The sequence below is a fragment of the Grampus griseus genome, assembly GCF_964374135.1.
Source record: "Grampus griseus genome assembly, chromosome: 13".
In the NCBI taxonomy this organism is placed as follows: Eukaryota; Metazoa; Chordata; class Mammalia; order Artiodactyla; family Delphinidae; genus Grampus; species Grampus griseus.
Genome location: NC_139007.1, coordinates 20,689,704 through 20,710,781, shown reverse-complemented (window position 1 = coordinate 20,710,781; position 21,078 = coordinate 20,689,704). Strand labels below are relative to the sequence as shown.

General features: G+C 37.7%; 2 protein-coding genes across 11 annotated transcripts in view; one reads left to right on the top strand and one right to left on the bottom strand.

Moving 5' to 3' along the window:
- The window catches only part of ORC3 (origin recognition complex subunit 3), a 61,457-nt gene extending 42,351 nt beyond the window's left edge, over positions 1–19,106 (bottom strand). For 3 of the 8 annotated variants that reach the window (XR_014297593.1, XM_082668657.1, XM_082668662.1), the window contains exons 1-9: positions 19,050–19,106; positions 16,106–16,160; positions 11,987–12,084; positions 10,341–10,485; positions 7,627–7,731; positions 6,500–6,651; positions 5,055–5,188; positions 2,886–3,045; positions 1,322–1,435 (exon numbers count right to left, since the gene is read on the bottom strand). Coding sequence is in view for 7 of the 8 variants with exons in the window: in XM_082668657.1 (XP_082524783.1) it covers positions 1,322–1,435; positions 2,886–3,045; positions 5,055–5,188; positions 6,500–6,651; positions 7,627–7,731; positions 10,341–10,485; positions 11,987–12,084; positions 16,106–16,160; positions 19,050–19,073 (987 nt within the window). In the remaining variant the exon portion in view is untranslated. Of the gene's footprint in view, positions 1–1,321; positions 1,436–2,885; positions 3,046–5,054; positions 5,189–6,499; positions 6,652–7,626; positions 7,732–10,340; positions 10,486–11,986; positions 12,085–12,887; positions 12,993–16,105; positions 16,161–16,578; positions 16,640–19,049 lie in introns of all 8 variants that reach the window. The other 5 variants (XM_082668660.1, XM_082668661.1, XM_082668658.1 and 2 more) reach the window with 5 other exon arrangements.
- Positions 19,107–19,250: 144 nt separating this feature from the next.
- The window catches only part of RARS2 (arginyl-tRNA synthetase 2, mitochondrial), a 98,625-nt gene continuing 96,797 nt past the window's right edge, over positions 19,251–21,078 (top strand). For all 3 annotated transcript variants that reach the window (XR_014297594.1, XR_014297595.1, XM_082668665.1), the window contains exon 1: positions 19,251–19,322. Coding sequence is in view for 1 of the 3 variants with exons in the window: in XM_082668665.1 (XP_082524791.1) it covers positions 19,287–19,322 (36 nt within the window). In the remaining 2 variants the exon portion in view is untranslated. The remainder of the gene's footprint in view (positions 19,323–21,078) is intronic.

Here is a 21,078-nt window from a genome sequence, read left to right as displayed (position 1 = left end):
CTTAGAGTAGACCCGTGATAAACACTCATGAGTAAATAAACAAATGAGTAAAATGAAATGAATGAGAGAAATAAATTAGAAAGTTACATCTCAATTTCATTTAATTTTCCATATTGCTAAGGTAAATAATATTTTCTTGCTTTAAAATACTCTTTTTAAAAAGTCTAAGTTGAAAAAAATGACACATATTAGCCATAACAGCTTACTCTTATGTAATAAAATACTATAGTGTTTAATGTAGAGGAAGAACACATATGAGAAATAATTTATTATCTTCAAGGCACTACGCAAACATGAGGTATTACCATATTGCACTTTTGTACTGAAGGTTACTAATACATAGGTTTTCATGAACCTGACAACTGGCATGTGTTCACGACTATACTTTGCTAAGTTATTTTAGGTAGTTGCCGAAAGAAGGAAATACTATCGACTTTGAAACAACTGGAGAATGGAGTCCTTTTTTAGATTAGGTGTTATGAAGCTAAGTTCATGAATTTTCTTCTTGAAATTTATGAAACTTTAGTGAAAATCCATTCACAATATATAGGAATAAATATAAATGAACACACACACATATGTGCAGGGCACAGCAAACTAGAGCCCATAGCCTATTTTTGTGTGGTCCAGGAACTACAAATTATTTTTATACCTTTATAAAGGGTTATTTTAAAAAAATAACAAGGGCTTTCCTGGTGGCGCAGTGGTTGAGAGTCCGCCTGCCGATGCAGGGGACACGGGTTCGTGCCCCGGTTCGGGAGGATCCCACATGCCGCGGAGCAGCTGGGCCCGTGAGCCATGGCCGCTGAGCCTGCGCGTCCGGAGCCTGTGCTCCACAACGGGAGAGGCCACAGCAGTCAGAGGCCCGCATACCACACAAAAAAAATAAAAACTAAAAAAAGTAACAAGACTTTCAACAGAGACCACATGTAGCATGCAAAGCCAAAAATATTTAATATCTAGCCCTTTAGAGAAAAAGTTTGCTGACCCCTTATATATAGCATTTCCTAGGTAGAAAGTCCATTAGCATTCATCAGATTCTCAAAAATAAAGGCCCCTTCCTCCTCACCCCCAAATGGTTAAGAATCACTGGAATGGAGAGGTCTTTTTCCATTTTTGATATTCTAATTAACGTATTTTCTACATTTTGCTGCAAAGTAACAAAGGAACCATAGAATCTAGAATAATATAACTTGAACTTACTTATTCAGATTTTGCCATTTAAAATGCCCAATTATCACACTAAAAAGTCAGTCTGAAATAACATGTAAATTATTTAGAATCAGCTTGCGAATTTTCAAACCCATTAGTGTCTTCTTACCTGAAGTCCTTTTATAAAGTTTTGGATTGAGAAATCATGATACAAAAAGATGTTGGTCAGAACCTGCAACACTTTTTCACTTAGTTTAAACGGAAATTGAGTTGTAAGAAGTAGCTGAAAGAGAAAAGGGAGGCAGGACATATTCCTGGTTAGTCTTCCCTCTTCATAAATATCAAGTATAAATAATGAGGCAACGAATGATACCAAAACACAGTACCTATGAAAGCTATACTAGTAGCTAGATTTTTTTAGGTCAGATATCAACCAAAATTTTAAATAAACTTATACAACAGTAACAACAACAAAAGAAGCTATTCATACTATATCTTCAGAATCACAGATATCCATCATCCTTCATTCAATTCCTAATTTTAAAAAATTCTATTAAAAAATATCATCTATACAAACTCTTTTCTCCCAACAGAAGCCACTGAAGAAACTGTAGGCTTTGGCAATTCTTGTTATTAAATTTCTTTTTCATCCATATTGATGCACATTAACGAAGAGTAACAACACATTATGTACTGTTGAATGAGAAACCCCAAATTAACAGGTGTCTATTTAAAAAATATTAAATAGCTGAATTTGCATTTCAATGGCCTACACTGAAGATTTTACATCTGAAAACAAAAAGTCATACTAGGCTTTTCAAACAGAAACAGAGTGATAGAAGGCCAACTGAATTTGGAAACAACCTAGCAACTTTAAGTACTGTAGCTGGAAAAAATTTCCCTAAAGTCAGTGGCTACCACCTTTAAGGGAAAAAAATGCAGAAGTGGTTACTAAATAAGTGGAAGGTGGTCGTTAGTTTACCTTACAGAGCAGCACAAAGGACATCTTCAAGGAGGTGAGTTTAGCAACAGTTCATGGAAGGTCACTACTAAAGAACAGTATTTCCACTTAGGTAGAAACATAGAGGTAAGGTCTGGGAAGGCGTTGGTATTTACTTTTTGTCACGAGCAGTATGACAGGAAAGAGTCCATGAAAAACTTCAAATCATTTAATATAAAATGTAAGGGTGGGGCTTCCCTGGTGGTGCAGTGGTTGAGAGTCCGCCTACCGATGCAGGGGACACGGGTTCGTGCCCCGGTCCGGGAAGATCCCACATGCCACGGAGCGGCTGGGCCTGTGAGCCATGGCCGCTGAGCCTGCGCGTCCGGAGCCTGTTGCTCCGCAACAGGAGAGGCCACAACAGTGAGAGGCCCGCATACCGCAAAAAAAAAAAAAAAAAAAAAGTAAGGGTGAAAACATTGTTATTGTTACTAGGAAGTCATTAAATTCTGCAAAAATTTATTTTAAAAACCTGTAAGTTTCTATTGAGTAATGACTGGTTGATAGATAAATAGGTAGGTAGATATAGAAAGATATGATCATTCTTTTCATAAAGCTTATATTTTAAGTGAAGAGGTAATACTATACATGAGAAAATCATTAAATAAAAATATTAAAATATGTGAAGTAATATATACAATATCATACTGAGAAATTTATCACTAACATTTATAAACTGTCCATGGCAGTTTTCGTTTCATCCTATTTCACTGGTAACATTTTTTCTTTTTACCTTATCAAGTACTGTAGTCAGGTGCTCCTTGCAAGACAAAGACTGGAATAGTTCTATACACAATAGAGATGATACTGCATGAGGAAGCATCCGATGGACGACAACAGGAGACGTGGCGATCCCAAAAATGAGTATTAGTGGAAATTCATGTAGATGCTGACTAGTATTTCAAAGGAAGATGCAAAAGTGGAATGTCTTTAGCAAATATATTTCAATACACCATGGTTTAAAATAAGACCACCTTTATTTTCAGGCCTACTTTATAAGACATTGCTAAGGAAGATCATTCTAAATAATAAAAATTTTTAGGTCACTCATTTTCCTCTGTTACAGTAACACAGAAATAGTTATTTCCCAGACATTCTAGCTCTGAAATCAATCTATTAATAGATCCTCTCATTTTAGCAATAAGAACATAGTGGTCCAGAGAGATCAACTGCTTCCCTCTAAGGTTATACAAAAATAAGTGTTAGAAGAGGCGTTAGATGCTATTCATCCTCTATTCATCCTCTCGCCCAAAGTTTGAGCCCTACCTACAGTCTTCCTCACAGTGAGACATCTAGACTATGCTTTAAGAGTTCAGTAACATGAAGGTCACTAATTTTCAAGGTAACTTATTCTATTTATGGACGTTTCTAACAGACACTATGCCACCCCAGCATAACAGCTAAGCTTTAGAAAACTTTTCTTACAAATAGGTAAGATATTTTTAATGGACATCATTAAAAAAATATTACATTCTTTCCCCACAGTCTTAACTCAAACTTATTGAACATGATTTATTCTTAGCATTACCAATATGAACATAAATGACTTCCACAGAGTAAAACATCAATACCCCTGAGGGCTATTATAGGTCAGAGCCCTCCGTATCGTAGCTGATAATTTTGCTTGTTCCCTCTTATTAGCTATTGCTTTTCAGTATTCTAGCTGTATGCAGTTTTACTTTCATAGTACTGAAGTATCTGAACTATCTTACTGTTTAAGTTCTTCTTTCTTACTTTTGATGGTAAAAGTAGTCACAAGTCTGAGTTCCAAAAAAGCACAGCTTTTCTGTCACTATTCTGTATTGTGCATTTTTTCAGCATGTTAATCAGTTCAGTGTTAGCATTAAGAAAAGTCTTAGGATCTGGAAATCTTAGTTTCAAATGGGGAAGAAAAAGACTATCAAAGTAGGAATTATTATTAGATTATCACACAGTACAACTTTAGGCAAATGTAGCCATAACTATTAAGCAAGTTAACATACAGAAGAAACCAAATTAATTTATATTGTAAAAAATGTACCATGGGAAAAGCATGTCACTGGGTTTTTTAATAGGGTTATTTAGGGCTTCCCTGGTGGCACACTGGTTGAGAATCCGCCTGCCAGTGCAGGGGACACGGGTTCGATCCCTGGTCTGGGAAGATCCTACATGCCGCGGAGCAGCTAAGCCCATGAGCCACAACTACCGAGCCTGTGCTCTAGAGCCCATGAGCCACAACTACTGAGCCCGTGTGCTGCAACTACTGAAGCCTGTGTACCTACAGCCCATGCTCCACAACAAGAGAAGCCCCCGCAATAAGAAGCCCGCGCACTGCAACAGAGACCCAACACAGCCAAAAATAAACAAATAAATAAATAAAACTTGTAAAAAATGGGTTTTTACTTCAATTCCAAGTCTCACAGGATTTCCTTGAAGACCCAATAAGATCATAAAAGTAGTTTCTCATTAGAAATACCATATAAAATAATGTTATTTAAAAAAACATTCTTGCTCAGTAGAGCCATATGTAACTCAGAGCTTCTAAGGGTGGACAGGTATCAGAAAATAAGACATGACAAAAATGTCTCAACCTGGAGTAGTTCATCCATCTAGCGGGCAAGTACGAAACAGACAACTTTGGTGAGAGAAACTACACTTTATACTGCCTTATCATTCTAATTAAAAACTGGTTAACTTTTGATTCTCATTTTTGGATCAAAAAGCAAATGAAAATCGTATAGGAGGTGTTCAAACATTCAATTTTATAAGGAATTTGAAATCATCCTGGTTTCAATCCATTAGTATTAAAATGAGGGGTAAACTGCTACTCATTTTCTCTGCAAAAGGTTGCTTTTTGATTAAAGTTGTATGTTTTCTTAATAAGAAGAATTTTGCAAAAAAAGCCAGAAGATATGCCATCTACCTGCTGATAATTATAAAGTCTTGGAGTACTTTTGTGGTGAAGCTTTCCATATCCTTTAAGATAAGCACAACAGGAGGAGACTGCCATTGGCTAAGAGGAGTCCTCTTTTTTCTTGGCATTTTTACGTCAGTCTTCTTTTAAGCCATTGTGGAAAGAAGGAGTTAAAAGTAAACTTTACTACCCAAACAATGTTATAATGCCACAAGTTGATATATCTTCCATCATATTTCACAGTAACATTGTTTCTTTTATTTCTCCCACATAATAAAGAGAAATTCATTTCAACAGTTATTAGCAGACTCTTTCTGTGTCTGACATGGGAATAATAACCAAGAAGAAAAAAGTTCAGTAAAATCTATAATTCATATGAAATATTTATATTTTCTGCTATCTGAGAAAATGACAGGAAAAGCATGGGGAGACGAGAGTATTTTCTATAAAATTGATTTTCTGTTAGTACAATGTTATATTTTGCTTTGCTTTGGAGTGAGAACCAGTACTTTTCATTAAAAACTGTAATGAATAACACTACATGCTGCTCTACTATTATGAAATTTCAAGTTGAAAAGCATCTTAAATGTCATCTGGTCCAATCCCAATCTTTTAAAGATTTCTGACCTAAATTGCAGGCAGTATTTGATTTCTAGAAAAATCTAAAACTGTGGATCAAATTAAGATATTATGGTAAGCATTAGACCCAGTTTAGTCCCTATATAAAGCAAAATAAACTTCACTTACGATGACTTCAGCAAATACGTTCTGCAGAAAATGTCACCACAGTAACTTTTCCCATACTATCTGGCTACACAGCATCATAAACTAAGGCTGTGGTTTTATGGTGCAGTTATCCATGAATCATCTAGGTTATTTAGTTTCACCAGAGACTGTCATGGTAGAATGAGACTTCTATTTATGTATTTGCTTGTTAAACATACTTTACTTGCAGAGCATTTATTCCTCAAGAATTCTAAATATGGAACAAAGGAGATTTACATATATATTATATATGTGTGTGTGTGTGTGTGTGTATGACAATTCCTCATCAAACTAAGTCGACAGTGGGTACTGAAAGCATGGTTCTACTGCACCAAAGTAAATACTGAACCTAAGAGATAATATGTTAAAGATAAAGACATTAAAGATAGAGATAGAATCTCCAGCAGAACAAATTCCTGATGCTGTTTTGTCATTAGATGACATTCTCCCACAAATAAAATGGCCTCGTAAGACCCTAAACACCTCCCAGGAATTAGGCTACATACTGATAAAAGAAAATTTCTAAATTCTAGTAGCCTTAGGAAAAATAAGTAGCTTCTATTAAATTAACAGCAAGTGCCACATAAACGTATCCTTATTAGAACAAAACAGTACTATGTTTACTATAATTCCAGACCTCTTCAATCATATGCCAATTTCCTGGCAAAAAATTGTCAGTTTACATTTACCTGTGTGACACTCATATACCAAGTGGAAAGAGAATCCATTGAATAATGTATCTTTTTCTGGGTGACCTGAACACTTTCTTTCTCTTTGGATTGCACGTCTACATTGCAGTCCATCAACTGTGAGGCCAGCTTTTGCAAAAAATGTTTCATATCTGCAGAACATAAAACACAAGAAAGCATATCCCATTAAAACACATCTAAAACACCTGAAACTTCTTGATCAGTATATTACACTATTTGGGTAGAATGTGTTTTTCTACACTTAACCTAATGTAACATTTAACATATTAACTATTGAGGTTCATTAGTATCCTCTCCCTAATATTTTAATTTCATTCATTCAGACTAACACTAGGCCAAAGTTTATGTTTATTGTCTGTAATAAAAGTGTTACCTAAACAAATGTGCAAACATGAAAACTATAAATTATATTAGGAATAATATGTATTTAAATTACACTGGACAGCAAAAGGTTTTTAAGACCCCTAAGATGACATCGACAGTGTTATTTACATAAGCTATTTTACTGATTACAACTCTTCCTTACAGTCATTTTTAAAGATGCCCTAAGGGCTTTTACTTAATTCCAAACAGTTTATGAATATGAACATAAATATAAGCACTTAAAGCCCTTGTATCAGCCCAAATCTAAGCACATTTTACTCTATTAGTGTCTACATCCTTTATGATTTAATGGCTCCAGATACCCAAGATTAGCTCTGGCAATGGACTGCTTTTTACCACGGTGGCCTTTCAAAGTGGGATAATAAGATGATTTGAGGCTGTATATATGAGCCTATGTATGTAGTCTCTTCTCTGTTGGGCTAAATAAGAGATCCTCAGCTTATTAAACTTATTAAAATTTTACTGGGTTCAGAAAACATCTTGTGAGTGCCTGGACTATTACTGGAGGTGAAGCTGATTGGTAGGGGTGGGGCCAGAATAAACTAAAGCGGCAGAATCCTACAATAGTCAAGATTACGCCAGAGGCATTAAACCTCATCCTGCCAAAAATGTAGTGCCATGCTCCTCCCGCAAATAAAAAAGGATAAAGAAAGCTAGAGAGATGGACGGACGGAAGAGATATGTAACATCTCATCAAGGTTGTTATATTATTTATACTTCACCTGGGCAATCTTTAGCTTGCAATGAAACTACATATGGAGTAACATTATTCTGAAGGACTTCTGTTAGACTTCTGAATGTTAAATCATGATCTGTTACATTCACACCTATGGGATAATAAATCAATATTACACCATCATTTTTATCATTAATAATTTAACAACAAGAAAAGCCATTTAACATGTCATAAGTTAAAATATTTTAAAAACATGATTAATAATAGAAACTAAGAAAACATACTGCATAAATGAAGAGCTCTCCATTAAAAAGATACATATAGAGGCACACACTATACTTATCAGGAAAGGTATTTAGCACGACTTTTTTAAAAAAATCTACTGGGGATGTGTAGTTGACCCTTGAAAACATTTTAAAAGCAATTTCAAATTCATAAAGAGCTCTTTAAAATAATCATTCAAAAACAAGGGCCTTACTGTGACCCTGACTTAACAACTGAGAAGAATCCAATCATTAATAGCAATTCTATTAATGATTTTAGTAGTAAATACAAAAGGTAAGTGTATACTAGGGGAAGAGTCTAAAAACAAATTAAAACTTCAAGTCCTTTAAGTATTTACTGAATCCCTGGTTCTCATTTCCACAAATCAGTTTTAGTGCTCTGCATGCAGGTATCAGAGTTGAGTGGAAATTTCCCCACTACTTTGGAAAAAATTCTATTCACTGATACCTTCCCTAATGTCACAATCTGTGACTTCTAGAAAGTGCTTTGGTGCTTAGAAAGTGCTTTAGTGCCAGCAGCAGACATCTTGAAACTGCTTGAGACTTGCTACTATAAAACTTCAACTGCTTGGAATATCGTATTTTAATGCATATATGTGGAACCTAGAAAAATGGTACAGATGAACCGGTTTGCAGGGCAGAAATAAGAGACACAGATGCAGAGAACAAACGTATGGCACAAAGGGGGGAAAGTGGCGGGGAGGGGGTGGTGGTGGGATGAACTGGGAGATTGGGATTGACATGTATACACTAATATGTATAAAATGGATAACTAATAAGAACCTGCTGTATAAAAAAATAAAATAAAATTCAAAAATTCAACAACAACAACAAAAACTTCAAGTGCTTGGAAGGAAAAGAAAAGGTTCAGAATCTTCCAGACCACCAGTAAGCAAATTTTTTTTCTAGGAGACAAATAAAAATGCAGGCCGGCTATTTTAAAATGGACATATATACGTTTTTGAAAACAGAAAATGTGTAACTGTGTAACTGTATAAGTATTCTTTGAGTACAGATATCAAAATGGTATTTAGCACGCATTATGGTCTAGGAATGTGATACTGCATCACTGAACAAATTTGGGAGTTTAATAAAAATATTGGCTTCTCTTGTCTTTCACTGACAGACTTTATTAGCTATTTAACACTATGTTCCTTAAAACAATGGATTTGCCTATTGAAAATAAGATAATCAACAATGTCTTCAACTGGAAAAATGTTCTCCTCAGACCACTGACTTTGAAACTTATGATTTCCATTAGCTTCTTTTCTCCTTATGACAGCAGGCAGAGAAGGGATTTAAACAGTTATCTCACAACAATCTATCAGGCCCTCCCTCTTGACAGTGTTTCCCCCACTCTACTTCCAATTGCTGTAACCTGGCGGGAGAGAAACAAAGCACCCAACAGTACAAGCCAGCCATCACTGGGCCTCAGTTTCTCATCCATAAATGGAAGAGGTTTGAAATTAAGTGGCAGGCTGCACTGAAAAGCTGGTCCACAGCATTATAAAAATCATTCCCTGGAGTCTTGTTACTCAGAGGGATCCTGGGATTGGCAATATGGGCATTACCTGGAAGCCTGTTAGAAATGCAGTTTCCAGCCCCACCCTAGACCTATTAACGAAAATCTCTATTTACTAAGATCCCCTGGAGGTTATCTGTAGGTATCATTAAGGTTTGAGAAGTACTGCCCTGAATATCAGGAATACGATTTAGGTATTGAACAGTATTAGAGGCAGTATTAAACAACAGAATTAATTTCTTATCTCAGAGCTCACTAGTATAAAAACCTTGAATAAACAACAAATTGGAAATACAATGAAGAGTATGTTTGGAATCCAAATAAATCCAACTTTCCTTTCAGAAGGAATGAAGAAAATTTGCTAATATTCCAAAGAAATTTTTTCCATTATCATGCAATCCAGATGTTTGGTTAAAATGGGATATTAATGATGGATACTTAAGTATGTAAAAAGTTTACAATCTACGATCTGAAAGCAACTTATATATAGTTCATCCAAACCCCCTTCACACTATTAATATTAATACAACATTACAAAACAATCCAAGATTGAAAAAATAAGCACAGGGAAATAAAATTAAGGTCACGAGTAATTTCATTGAAGATATGATAAAGTATAAAAATTGTATCTATCAACATACTGGTAGTTTCTTTATTACTGAATTCAAATCTCAGATTCAAATAACTAAGGAAGAAAGAGTAACACAAATATATTTCCCCTTCATTTTTCTGACAAAAAGGTGAGGAGGGTACTAACTAACCCTAAATCAATTTCTTTTAATTTACAGATGTATGGTCAGTATAAGGAACTTTTATTCGTTTTGGAAGTATGCAAACTTTAACTGGTTTAATTCTGTAAATGAAAAAGACAAAACAAGTTTATCAGAACAGGTGATTCCCACTATTCTCAACAACAAAACCACTATTACAAAAAACAAACACACACATATGTACCTAGAACAAGAGCAGCAGTTGGAATTTCTCTGAGTTTTATTTGACAGCCCCAGTCTCTTGAATTCTTCTGGAACCCAGAATGAGACTTCTGAAGAAATTCAATTAGACTGTCAAACAGGTTTTTATTTAATTCCTCTTGTAGTCGCTACAAAAAAACCCACAAAACTTTATGAATTATTTTTAGCAGTAATCTGATACATCTTTCCAAGTTTGGGAAAGGAAACTGTCATGATTTCAATTCCAAAGATCACATGTAAAATAATTATAAGATAGATGAAATTAAAAATTGTTTTTCCATAAATCTCCAGTGAGCAGTGCTTTGAATTCCCTCCTTAAAGAATCTCATTTATTCATTCAACAAACATTTACTAACCACCTTACAAATGAAAGAGTCTCTTCCCTAAAAAAAGTGAAAAAAATGAGCTAGAGCACTTACAATTAAATTGAAATACATTGCGTAGAGTGCTATGATAATATAGGAACAAAGAGTAGGATCATCCACCTTAAGCTGATCAGGTGATATATTTGAGCCAAAGAATTAGAGCAAGTGATGCAGGAGGTGATGGTGGACGAAAGAAAGTTAAGAAGGAATGGGGAGTGGAGGAGGCAATCAAGGAAGAAAGCACAAAACATCTGGGGAACCACAGATATAGCTAAGAATAAGAACATGAGAAGTGGCCAGGAACAAGGCTGGACAAATACTCAAGGGACTGTACCAAGGAAATATATATTTGATGTTAAACGGTTTAGATTTTGTACTGTGGGGAGAACCATTAAAGGGATTTGGAGCAGAGGCATGATTAAATCAACGTTAAGAAGGGTTCACCTGGCAGTACTATGAAGGCCAGATTGGAGGGGACTGGAGGGGCTGTACTGGTAGTGGGGCTGGAAAACCCCTGCAGCCTGGATCTGCCTGATGGGATTTGGCCAATGGTGGCATAGGGACTAATGACAGACCAGAAGGGTGTGACATCAGAGGCAGGGACATCAGTTAAGAGGAGACTATGACAATCTATTATGACCATTTAGGTTTCCTAAACTAGAAATCACAAACCCAAATTACTTCAAGCGTTCTAAGGAATACATGAAGGGGCAAAGCCGCCAGGTGTAAAGCAGTAGAGAGTGGTGGGAAGCAGTAACAAACTGGAAAGTGCATAACCCTCCAAAGGCATTAAAAAACAGGAAACACAATCCTGTGTTGGTCGAACAAAACAAGTTCCTTCAAAATGTTGGCCCTACATCTACAAATCTGCTACAGCGGAGAAACTTTTCAGGGCTGAAATATAAAGAACATGGTAACTGAATATGAGGATGAGGGAATGAAGTGGCTTACAAATAGCTTGATTTCTTACTTGTGTAACTGAATGGATAATTAAAGGAGTGCCACCAAGTGAAAGCTGTGAGAACATGTAAAGGGCCTGTGCGTTAGCAGCCATAATTATAAACATATGTTCCAATACCTGAAGCTATGCTTAATTGAAACATAAGGGTTTTTTATTTTTTTTAGGATATACAGATTACGCTTAACCAAGATAACATATATTTCATCAACACTCTTATAAACTGGTAGAAAGGAAAATGGGAAGGAACAAATATGAGATTTATGATATTAAGGAAATGTTAAGCTATTAAAAAAAAGTAGTCACCTCAGTTTCAGATTTCATCTGCTGCCATATCAACTGGTAAGTTTCAAAGCGAAGCTTACTGTCCTCAGACTCATTTTTCCCTTTATTAAAATAGTCCTCTAAAAACACAGAAGGAAATAAGTCAGTTTCTTTTTTACATAATAATAGAAAATCTCTGTGCAAAGTAAGTGATGGGTTGAATTTTTTTTTACAAGTATCAAAAATATATATATTTGGGGATAGGTAACATTCAATATCCTTTATATTTAATTTTATTTATATATCTTATATTTTTACTATATTAATGGCATTTGTAAGTTTAAAAATCTTTTTAATTTTTTGACTGTATTTCTATCATTTACTTTTGAACTTCTTAATGGTTTTGGTTTGAGGTATATACATTTAATATTAATGTATTTTCATTATCTGCTCTTATGCTAAGGCTCTGTATACTTTGCTTCACATATTTGCTTTGAACTCTCCTTTATTAAATGATTCTTATTACTACTATTCTTATTCTTTGCTTAGCTGAAATAGTTTAGTGCAGCCTTTTATTTAGTCTGTATTTTATATCCTTCTTGAATGGCTTCCTCTAAATGATTAGCCATTTATCAACACACTATTTATTGCAATGGTTTGCAAACTTTAAACCATGATCCATATTAAGGAACACATTTTACATCATAATCCAATACACGTGAATCTAAGAAAAACAAAAACAGAAGTCCCATAAAACAATACTTCTCGTTATCATGTGACAGCAAATGCTTTCTCTTCTGTTTTTTAAAACTATCAAGATCCACTAAACTGATTTCATGATGCACACGTGGGTTATAACTTTCAGTTTGAAAGAGATGCACTTATTGGATAATCCGTCCTTTCTCCCACCCATGTCAGATGCCCTTATTGTCTGAATACTTACATATGCACTTGAAACTGTTTTTGAACTTCTTTTGTTCTACTGAATCCAGTTCTACTCCCATGGCAGTCCTGAACTCCTGTAACTGTTAGAGCTTTGTAGTGCATCCTAACATCAAACAGATCCAGAGCTTCCTCCCAGCGCCACCAAACATTATTCTCTTTCAAAAAAATTTAAGGGCTTCCCTGATGGCCCAGTGGTTAAGAATCCACCTGCCAATGCAGGGGACACAGGTTCGAGCCCTGGTCCGGGAAGATCCCACATGCTGCGGAGCAACTAAGCCCATGCGCCACAGCTGAGCCTGCACGCCACAACCGCTGAGCCCGCATGCCACAACTACTGAAGCCCGCGCACCTAGAGCCCGTGCTCTACAACAAGAGAAGCCACCACAATGAGAAGCCCGCGCACCACAACAAAGAGTAGCCCCTGCTCGCTGCAACTAGAGAAAGCCCATGCGCAACAGCGAAGACCCAACACAGACCTAAATAAATAAATAAATAAAATAATTTTTAAAAATTTAAGACATTCTCCCGAATTAAATTTGTCATTTCTCAAAATTATTACCCTGGTGTTTGACTGGATAAAATAAAATCTGTAGATTGATTTGGGGAAAATGACATTTTTAAATACGTTTCAAAAAAGTCACATCCCAAAACACTACAGGTCTCTTTTTTTATAATCAAATAGTTTACATGCCTTATAGTTTTCTACTTTCCTTCATATTTCTTTTTGTTTACTGCTAGGTATTTTATTGCAACAGCTAGAACTTTCATGGTATTAAATAATAATTGTGAAAGTACATATTTTTTTTTAACAAAAAGTTAAAAATTAACAATTTTTTCCTGATTTCACTGAGATGCTGCTAGTATCCTCCCAACAAGTTTTAATGTTAACTGATAGTTTGGAACAGAAATTCTCTTCCATGTTAAGGAACTTTCCTTCTAATTGTCATTGACTCACAAATCTTAATAAATTATAACTGAAATTCAGTACAAAGAGTTCTAAGCAAAAACTTGCCTTGAATTATGAGAAACACTATTAGGTAGTGGTTAGACCTTAGGCTCTGGGATCAGACAGCTTGGTTTCAAATCCCAGCTCTGCCACTTGCTAGCACTATCACTGAGAAAGTTCTTTCTACATCTAAATATCCTGATATACTTTAATGGAGATAATAATAATACTTTCTTCATAGTTTAACACATATAAAGTGCTTAAAATATTCTGGCACATTAAAAACACTCAATAAATGTTAGTGCTTTTATTAGTTATAATGACATTGCTCATGATATCAGATGTCATTTCATGCTATGTATCCTTCATGGATAACAGGGGAACAAGTCTTGAATTTTTCTCTGAAAATGAACTATTTCTAGTTAAGTTTAGCAATCTCCAACATTAAAGAAATATGTTGATAAGTCAATCACTTAAAAACAAAATAATTTATAATGTAGCTCTTCTTCGTTCACTATTTCCAAGTCCATCACTGTCACTTTTTATTTGGGGAGGTGAGGAGGGCAAGGAATATAGAAAGCTTCAGATTTTTTTGAGACTAAATCTGAGTGTAAAGTTCAACACCACTGTTTATTCTCCTGTTAATGAGAAACGTCATCCTTATTTTAAATCATAGTTTCTACCCTCTATTGCCCTCAATATGGACCATTATTTTATTATTTGCTCCCTGAGCACAGGTACTTTACCTAGCTGGTCCCAAATTGAAGGATTAACACCTTAAAGGTCTACATCATGAGATGATTTAGAAAAATCCAATTCTATATATTGGAGCTGTTTATCTCCTTAGTCAAACAATAGTATAGTCCAGTTTTTCTTTTTTAATTCAAAATTAAAAAATGAGTGTGAATGAATATGCTTAATTGCACATCATAATTTTTCCATCCGAATTAATCTTCACAGTGCTGAACAGTGAGTGTAAATACTCAACATGCCTGAGAGGAGCTTTTAAAAAATACCAACACCTGGGTCCCATTCCCAAAGATACTGATTCAGTTGGTCGGGGCTGCGGTTTGGGCATTGGTGTTTTTAAGAAACTCTCCAAGTTGAAATCGGAATAAGGTCGATGGATTATCCCACTGTCAGTATGCTAGTTGTGATACTGTACTATAGTCATGCAATACATTATCACTGGGGATAATTGGGTGACGGTTCAAGGGTACTCTCTACACTCTACACTCTTTCTTACAACTGCATGTGAATCTACAATTATACCAAAAAAAAAAAAATCAGTTTTTGTTTAAAAGTTCCCCAAGTGATTCTAATCTGCAGGCCCCATTGAGAAACAGTACAATAAACATTTTCTGACTGATAATAACATCTTGATTTGTTTGAAGTAGTCAAGTCTTCTTAACTTGATCACTAAACAGACATCTGGAGATAAGTAAAGAACGTGAAGACAATATTTTTTTTTAATAATTTAATTTTACTGCAGTATAACTTACAAATAATAAAATATGCCCATTTTAAAAGTTTGATATGTCCTAACAAAGGTATACACTCACATAACCATCCTCTGTCTACAGAACATTCCCATCACTCCAAAAGTCCCTCTTGGGACTTCCTTGGTGGTCCACTGGTAAAAAATCTGCCTTCCAATGCAGGGGACACGGGTTCAATCCCTGGTCGGGGAACTAAGATTCTCACGTGCCACGGAGCAACTAAGCCCGCACGCCACAACTACTGAACCTGCACGCCTCAACGAGAGAGCCCGCATGCCACAAACTACAGAGCTCACGCACTCTGGAGCCCGCGCGCCACAACTAGAGAGAGAAAACCCACACGACACGACTAGAGAGAAGCCCGTGTGCCACAACGAAGAACTCGCACCACAACAAAAGATCCCACATGCCTCAACTAAGACCAAACGCAGCCAAAAAAACAAAAGGTCCCTCTGCCCTTCTGCAGTCAATACTCCCTACCTCATCCCAAGAAATCACTGAGATTTTTAAGACAATCTTTTTTAAAGAATGGTGACATACCTTTTGAAGGAAATTTCGAATTGCCTTTTGATGGTACATTTGGATTCCCTTTTAGATTAGAGCCCTGGGGAGTGCCCCTTATCGCTTTGTCCTATGCCTTGGAACATTACTGCTATATCAACATGGTGAGTAAAGCAAGCTTAGACAGGAGAATTACTAATTCAATAAGAGTTAGGTTAGTTCAAGACTTGGGGGAGGAAAACTAACAAATCTGATATTAAGACATCTTACCTATTGGCACAGAGATCTTTCTCTTCTTGAAGTCTGGCTTAAACACAAAGCAACCCTATAAAAAAGAAAGAGAGAAAAAAAGCATAAAGTCAAAGCAGCCAAGAAGCAGACAAATCTGATTAACCTAGTATTTTATGGATAAGCAGATTTTTTTTCTTTTTAAGGCGTTTATTTATTTATTTTTTGGGGGGAACGCAGGCCTCTCACTGTTGTGGCCTCCCCCGTTGCGGAGCACAGCCTCCGGATGCGCAGCCTCAGCGGCCATGGCTCACGGGCCTAGCCGCTCCGCGGCATGTGGGATCTTCCCAGATCGGGGCACGAACCCATGTTCCTGGGTTCCCTACATCGCCAGGCAGACTCTCAACCACTGCGCCACCAGGGAAGCCCCAAGGCGTTTCTTTAAAGTGCTAAGAAATCATCTTTCTTCAATCTGAATTACAGAAGGAAAATTCTTAAACAACAAGGGGACTAACCACTTCTTTCTCCTCCTTCCCATGGGAAGCTCATCTTTGATTTTGCTCTTTGGGACCTAATCTAAGAGACAAAGAAAATAAAAGCTGATGAAATTTAAACCCAGAAAGGTTCCATTTTTCATTTTTATAAAACCTAGTGAAGGAAGAACATTAGTACTATACATTAAATGAAAATCAAGATGATTAAAAATACTGATGCCCTCTCACCTCAAAAGAAGTATTTATTATTGAATTAAATTCCAAGTATCTAGGACCTTGACAGGACACAGACAGTTTTGGCTATTGATTCACCTTACACACCTTTCTTCATCAGATAAATTCTTATTCATTTGTCCATTAAAGTTCAACTCAAACTCACCTGCTTTGGGAAACCTTCTCCAATTCTCTAGTCAGAATTATTCTTTCCCCTAATATCTCACAGTACTTGAATATCTTTATTTCGCTTTAAGTCACCCTTACTATGTATGATAGTTATTTATGGAGTTGTCTCCCCAAGTAGTTTTTTTATATATATATATATTTTATCATCTTTTTTGTGTGTATGTGGTACATGTTGCCCGACCAAGGATCGAACCTGTGCCCCCTGCAGTGGAAGCGTGGAGTCTTAACCACTGAACCGCCAGGGAAGTGCCTCCCCAAGTAGCTTGTGAGCACCTTCAGAGTACAGACTGCATTTAATTCATAATTGTTTCCCCAATGTTTAGGATAGTGTTAACACATACGTTAGGCAATCAGTATACATAATGGACGAATGCTTGCCAAATAATTTTTCTGGTAATTTCCTAGCTACATTTAGTCTCATGTTATTATCTGACTAGTGATACACAGGCCGTAAGCTGCTGGTCCCACATTTGTTCTACCAATTCTAAAGCCGTACATCATGGACAGCTTCTTAGAAAATGGAAATGGAAAAAGAATCTGCCTATGGAAAATGAAAGAATGAAAGAAATATAGCTAGAAAAAGTCATCTCAGGATAGACCTAAAGACTGCTGTACAAATATAAACTGGCCATTGGATTACAGGGTCCAAAATAAGAATTCTGCCTTACATTCTTATATCTGCAACTAACGGAACTATTTAAAACACACAAATTTTTTTAGAAAAATCATTTGGTGCTATGACAAGCTTGTCACTGCCTCCTTTATACAGCCACCTGTAATTCAGGAGCAGGAAAAGGAGCTATGAAGGAGTGAGACATGAAGAGTGCTGGGAATGGATCCCGATGTATGGCAACAGGAGTAATATCGTTATCCACTTTTCACTACTGATCAAGTGATGGTGTTGGAGATGGAAGAAATTAGGAGGAGAACCAATAGCCAAAAAATATGACAAGGAAAGTTTAGATAGGGGAAAAAAAAGAAAGCTGACAGTTCCATGAACCAATGAAATAATCCTTAAAGATTCTTATTTATGTAAGGTCTCCATCATCATCTCAATACAAGCATTTCTCTTGTCATAAATGTTTTCCTGAAAAAAACAGAAACAAAAAAAAACAAACCTCTCACAATTCTGCAAGATACACAAAAATAAGAAAGGCTTATGCAAAAAAAGGATTAGGGGACAGACCACTGAAAACCTATGGAACTTTATAACCAGGACAAAACAAAAACAGTACCATCCCTCATGAAAAATACTAGCAGTTATGCGGAGCGGCTGGGCCCGTGAGCCACGGCCACTGAGCCTGTGCTCCGCAACAGGAAAGGCCACAGCAGTGAGAGGCCCGCGTACCGCAAAAAAAAAAAAAAAAAAAAAATTACTAGCAGTTAAGCTCTTCTGGCATTTGCACCTAACATCACAGTCGGTCAGTCTTCAGTACGCTTAAATCCTATGGCTCGTAGTTCCTCCAGGATATGTAGTCTTGGAAGGCACTGAGTCTCATCATTTTATTTTAATGTAATTTTAATCAAAATTAAATCTATGGTAGAGCCTTCTTCATTAATTTACTGTTTCAACACAGGGACAAATGTCTTTGCAACTTATCTGCATTCTCAGCTTTATCAGATAGCTAAACTTTCAGGGGTTTCCGGCCGTACTCCTAATATTACTAAAGGTCTTACTTTACTTGGTCTGTAACAGCACTGTCTAATAGAATTTTCGGTAATGATGGAAATATCTGTGTTTATTTTGTTTACCACTTGTATCTCGGTACCTAACAAAGCCTTTGGCTCACAATAAATATACGTGAAAAGGAAAAAGGAGGGGAGACTGGGACACATCCTCGGGGCATCCGACCTCCACAAACCAGAACTTAAAATTCCTCCGAGGCAGAAAGAACACTAAGGCAGATCGCCGTTTTCGCTCCCCAGGCAAAGCTGGCCTCCACTGGACGTGGAGCAAAGACGCCTCAGCTAGGACCGCCATCCCCTCCCCTCGAGCCGGTACAACGAGGCCTACGTAACCTCCGCTTCATCCCTTCTTCATAAGGGAATGAGGCATCTGTGGAGTCCCAGTGGGCGCCCGCCCCACATACCTTGGACACCGAAGAGGTGGCCATGGTCCTCGACACCTGCGAAATTCCAGACGCACCCGGGATTTCCCGCGCTCCCTCGCGGCAGCGGGGCAGAGGTTAGTGGTGGGCCACGCGGCTCCTTGATTGGCTGGCAGCACCTTCCGGGGCGGGCTTCCGGCGCTCGGAGGCGGGGCGTGAAGAGGAGGGCGGGGCGAAGCTCAACACCATCCAGCTGGGACCAGCTTCGTGGCGACAGAAATGGCGTGCGCCTTCCGCAGGTCTATCGCCTGTCAGGTACGGGCCCGGAAACTGGCATAAAGGGGGTCCCCGCGCCCCGAACTCCGCTACGGGCCAGTCCCCAGTCATCGGGAGGGCGGGTTCCGCGGATAACCTGTTTTTGTTTCTGCTGCCTCCTTCCCCCTTTTTGGAGCTGCTTGAGCCGCCGAGGCAAACCCAGTCGAGAGTCGAGCTTGCGGCCCAGATCAGTTTCTCAGAGTGAAAAGTAAACCTTGAGAGGCACATGTTGCTTCCCTCACGGCTTACCGCCTGACAGCTCAGTGTGCTTTACCTGGGTGGCAAGTCAGTGGGCCATGATTAGACCCTTTAGAAATTGGTGCTCCATACGCTTAGTGAAGTTGGTGATGGATCTGAATTTTCATTTGAAAGGATCTAGTTTAAAAACTGGTCATTTCTCTTCCAGTCATTTTCACTGCCTGTCCTAGCATTATTTTTGGTAACTCCAAAGATAACATGAGACCCTGTTTTTCTTGATTCTGAGGCATATTGTTACCGGAAAACTGGGTTTGCCTCTTGGTGAGCATGGGGGCAAAAGACACAACCAAACCAAAGGTCTGGAGAAGGAAGGATTTACTTGCAGCAAGTAAGGAGAAGGGGAGGGGGACGGGCAAGGGGGGATATTTCCCGAAGCAGTATCTTCCCAGACGGCAAAATTGAGGAAGTATTAAGCTCAAGGTATGTGCATATTCATGAAGGGGCTTGAGCAGAGGTGAATTCAATATAGAATTGGGGCAAAGGTTGAGAGTACAGGCTTTAGTAGAAGTCACCAGGGTCAGAAAAGATCAACTTCTCATTCCCTAGGTTCTGACCAGTCTGGTTTCTTAGCTAGTAGTTACCATCCTTCACCTGGGTTGGGGCCTTAGTTCCAGTAGAACTCTAAGATACAGTATATTGTTATGTGTATCCCCTGAGGGGGAACTAGGATTCCGCTTTTTCGCTGCTCTGTTGTTTTACTGTTTTTCCTTTGTTTCTGTATGCCCTCAATTTTCTGATGAGTAACTGTTCGAATCTGCCCTTTGGAACTCGGGGAAGGTCTAGGGGGCTAAGCCTTTTTCCTACCAATGAGAAACAAGGAAACAGAAAGTCTTTTGTACCTGGGAGGGCCCCGCGGGGTCCTGCTCGGTTTCAATCCCCCGTTTTCTTTGATACTCCTCAGTCTTGAGGGGAACAGGTGTTAGACAAGAAAGGGAATAACGTTTTGGATAGAGAGGTTAATCATAAACTTGGCAGAGGGACTCGGTTTTAGGGGGACTCGGTTTCAGTATTTGAACAACTCTGTAATGAGGATGGGAATAAAACACTGGAACATTAGATTTCATCAGAAATAATTCTTAAAACGCGTCGGCCAACTATGCAGTTTTTCAACAAAACTTTCTGTTGTAGTTTTGACAAACGCATTTCCTTTTAATGGACACATTAGTGGACATACTTTGTCTGGCATATAATATGTATTTCATTTAGTTCATTTTTACAGTATTTCTGGAAATCCCTCTGTCTTGACTTTATGCTTGGAGATGTACTGTTGCCGAAATATCGGCTTCCCTGTGCACCGACACCGAACAGAAATACGGAGACAGAGATTTTGGAGGAAGAGAGAGATGGCTTTATTTTTCTGCCAGGCAGAAGGGAAAACGCAGCAGGCTAGCGCCTCAAGAACTTTGTCCGCCTCTCCTTCGGGAATCGGAGAAGATTTTATATGTGGGGCTCGCAGCAGTCCGGGGTATAAGATAAGGATCAAAGTAGTCAAGATCCT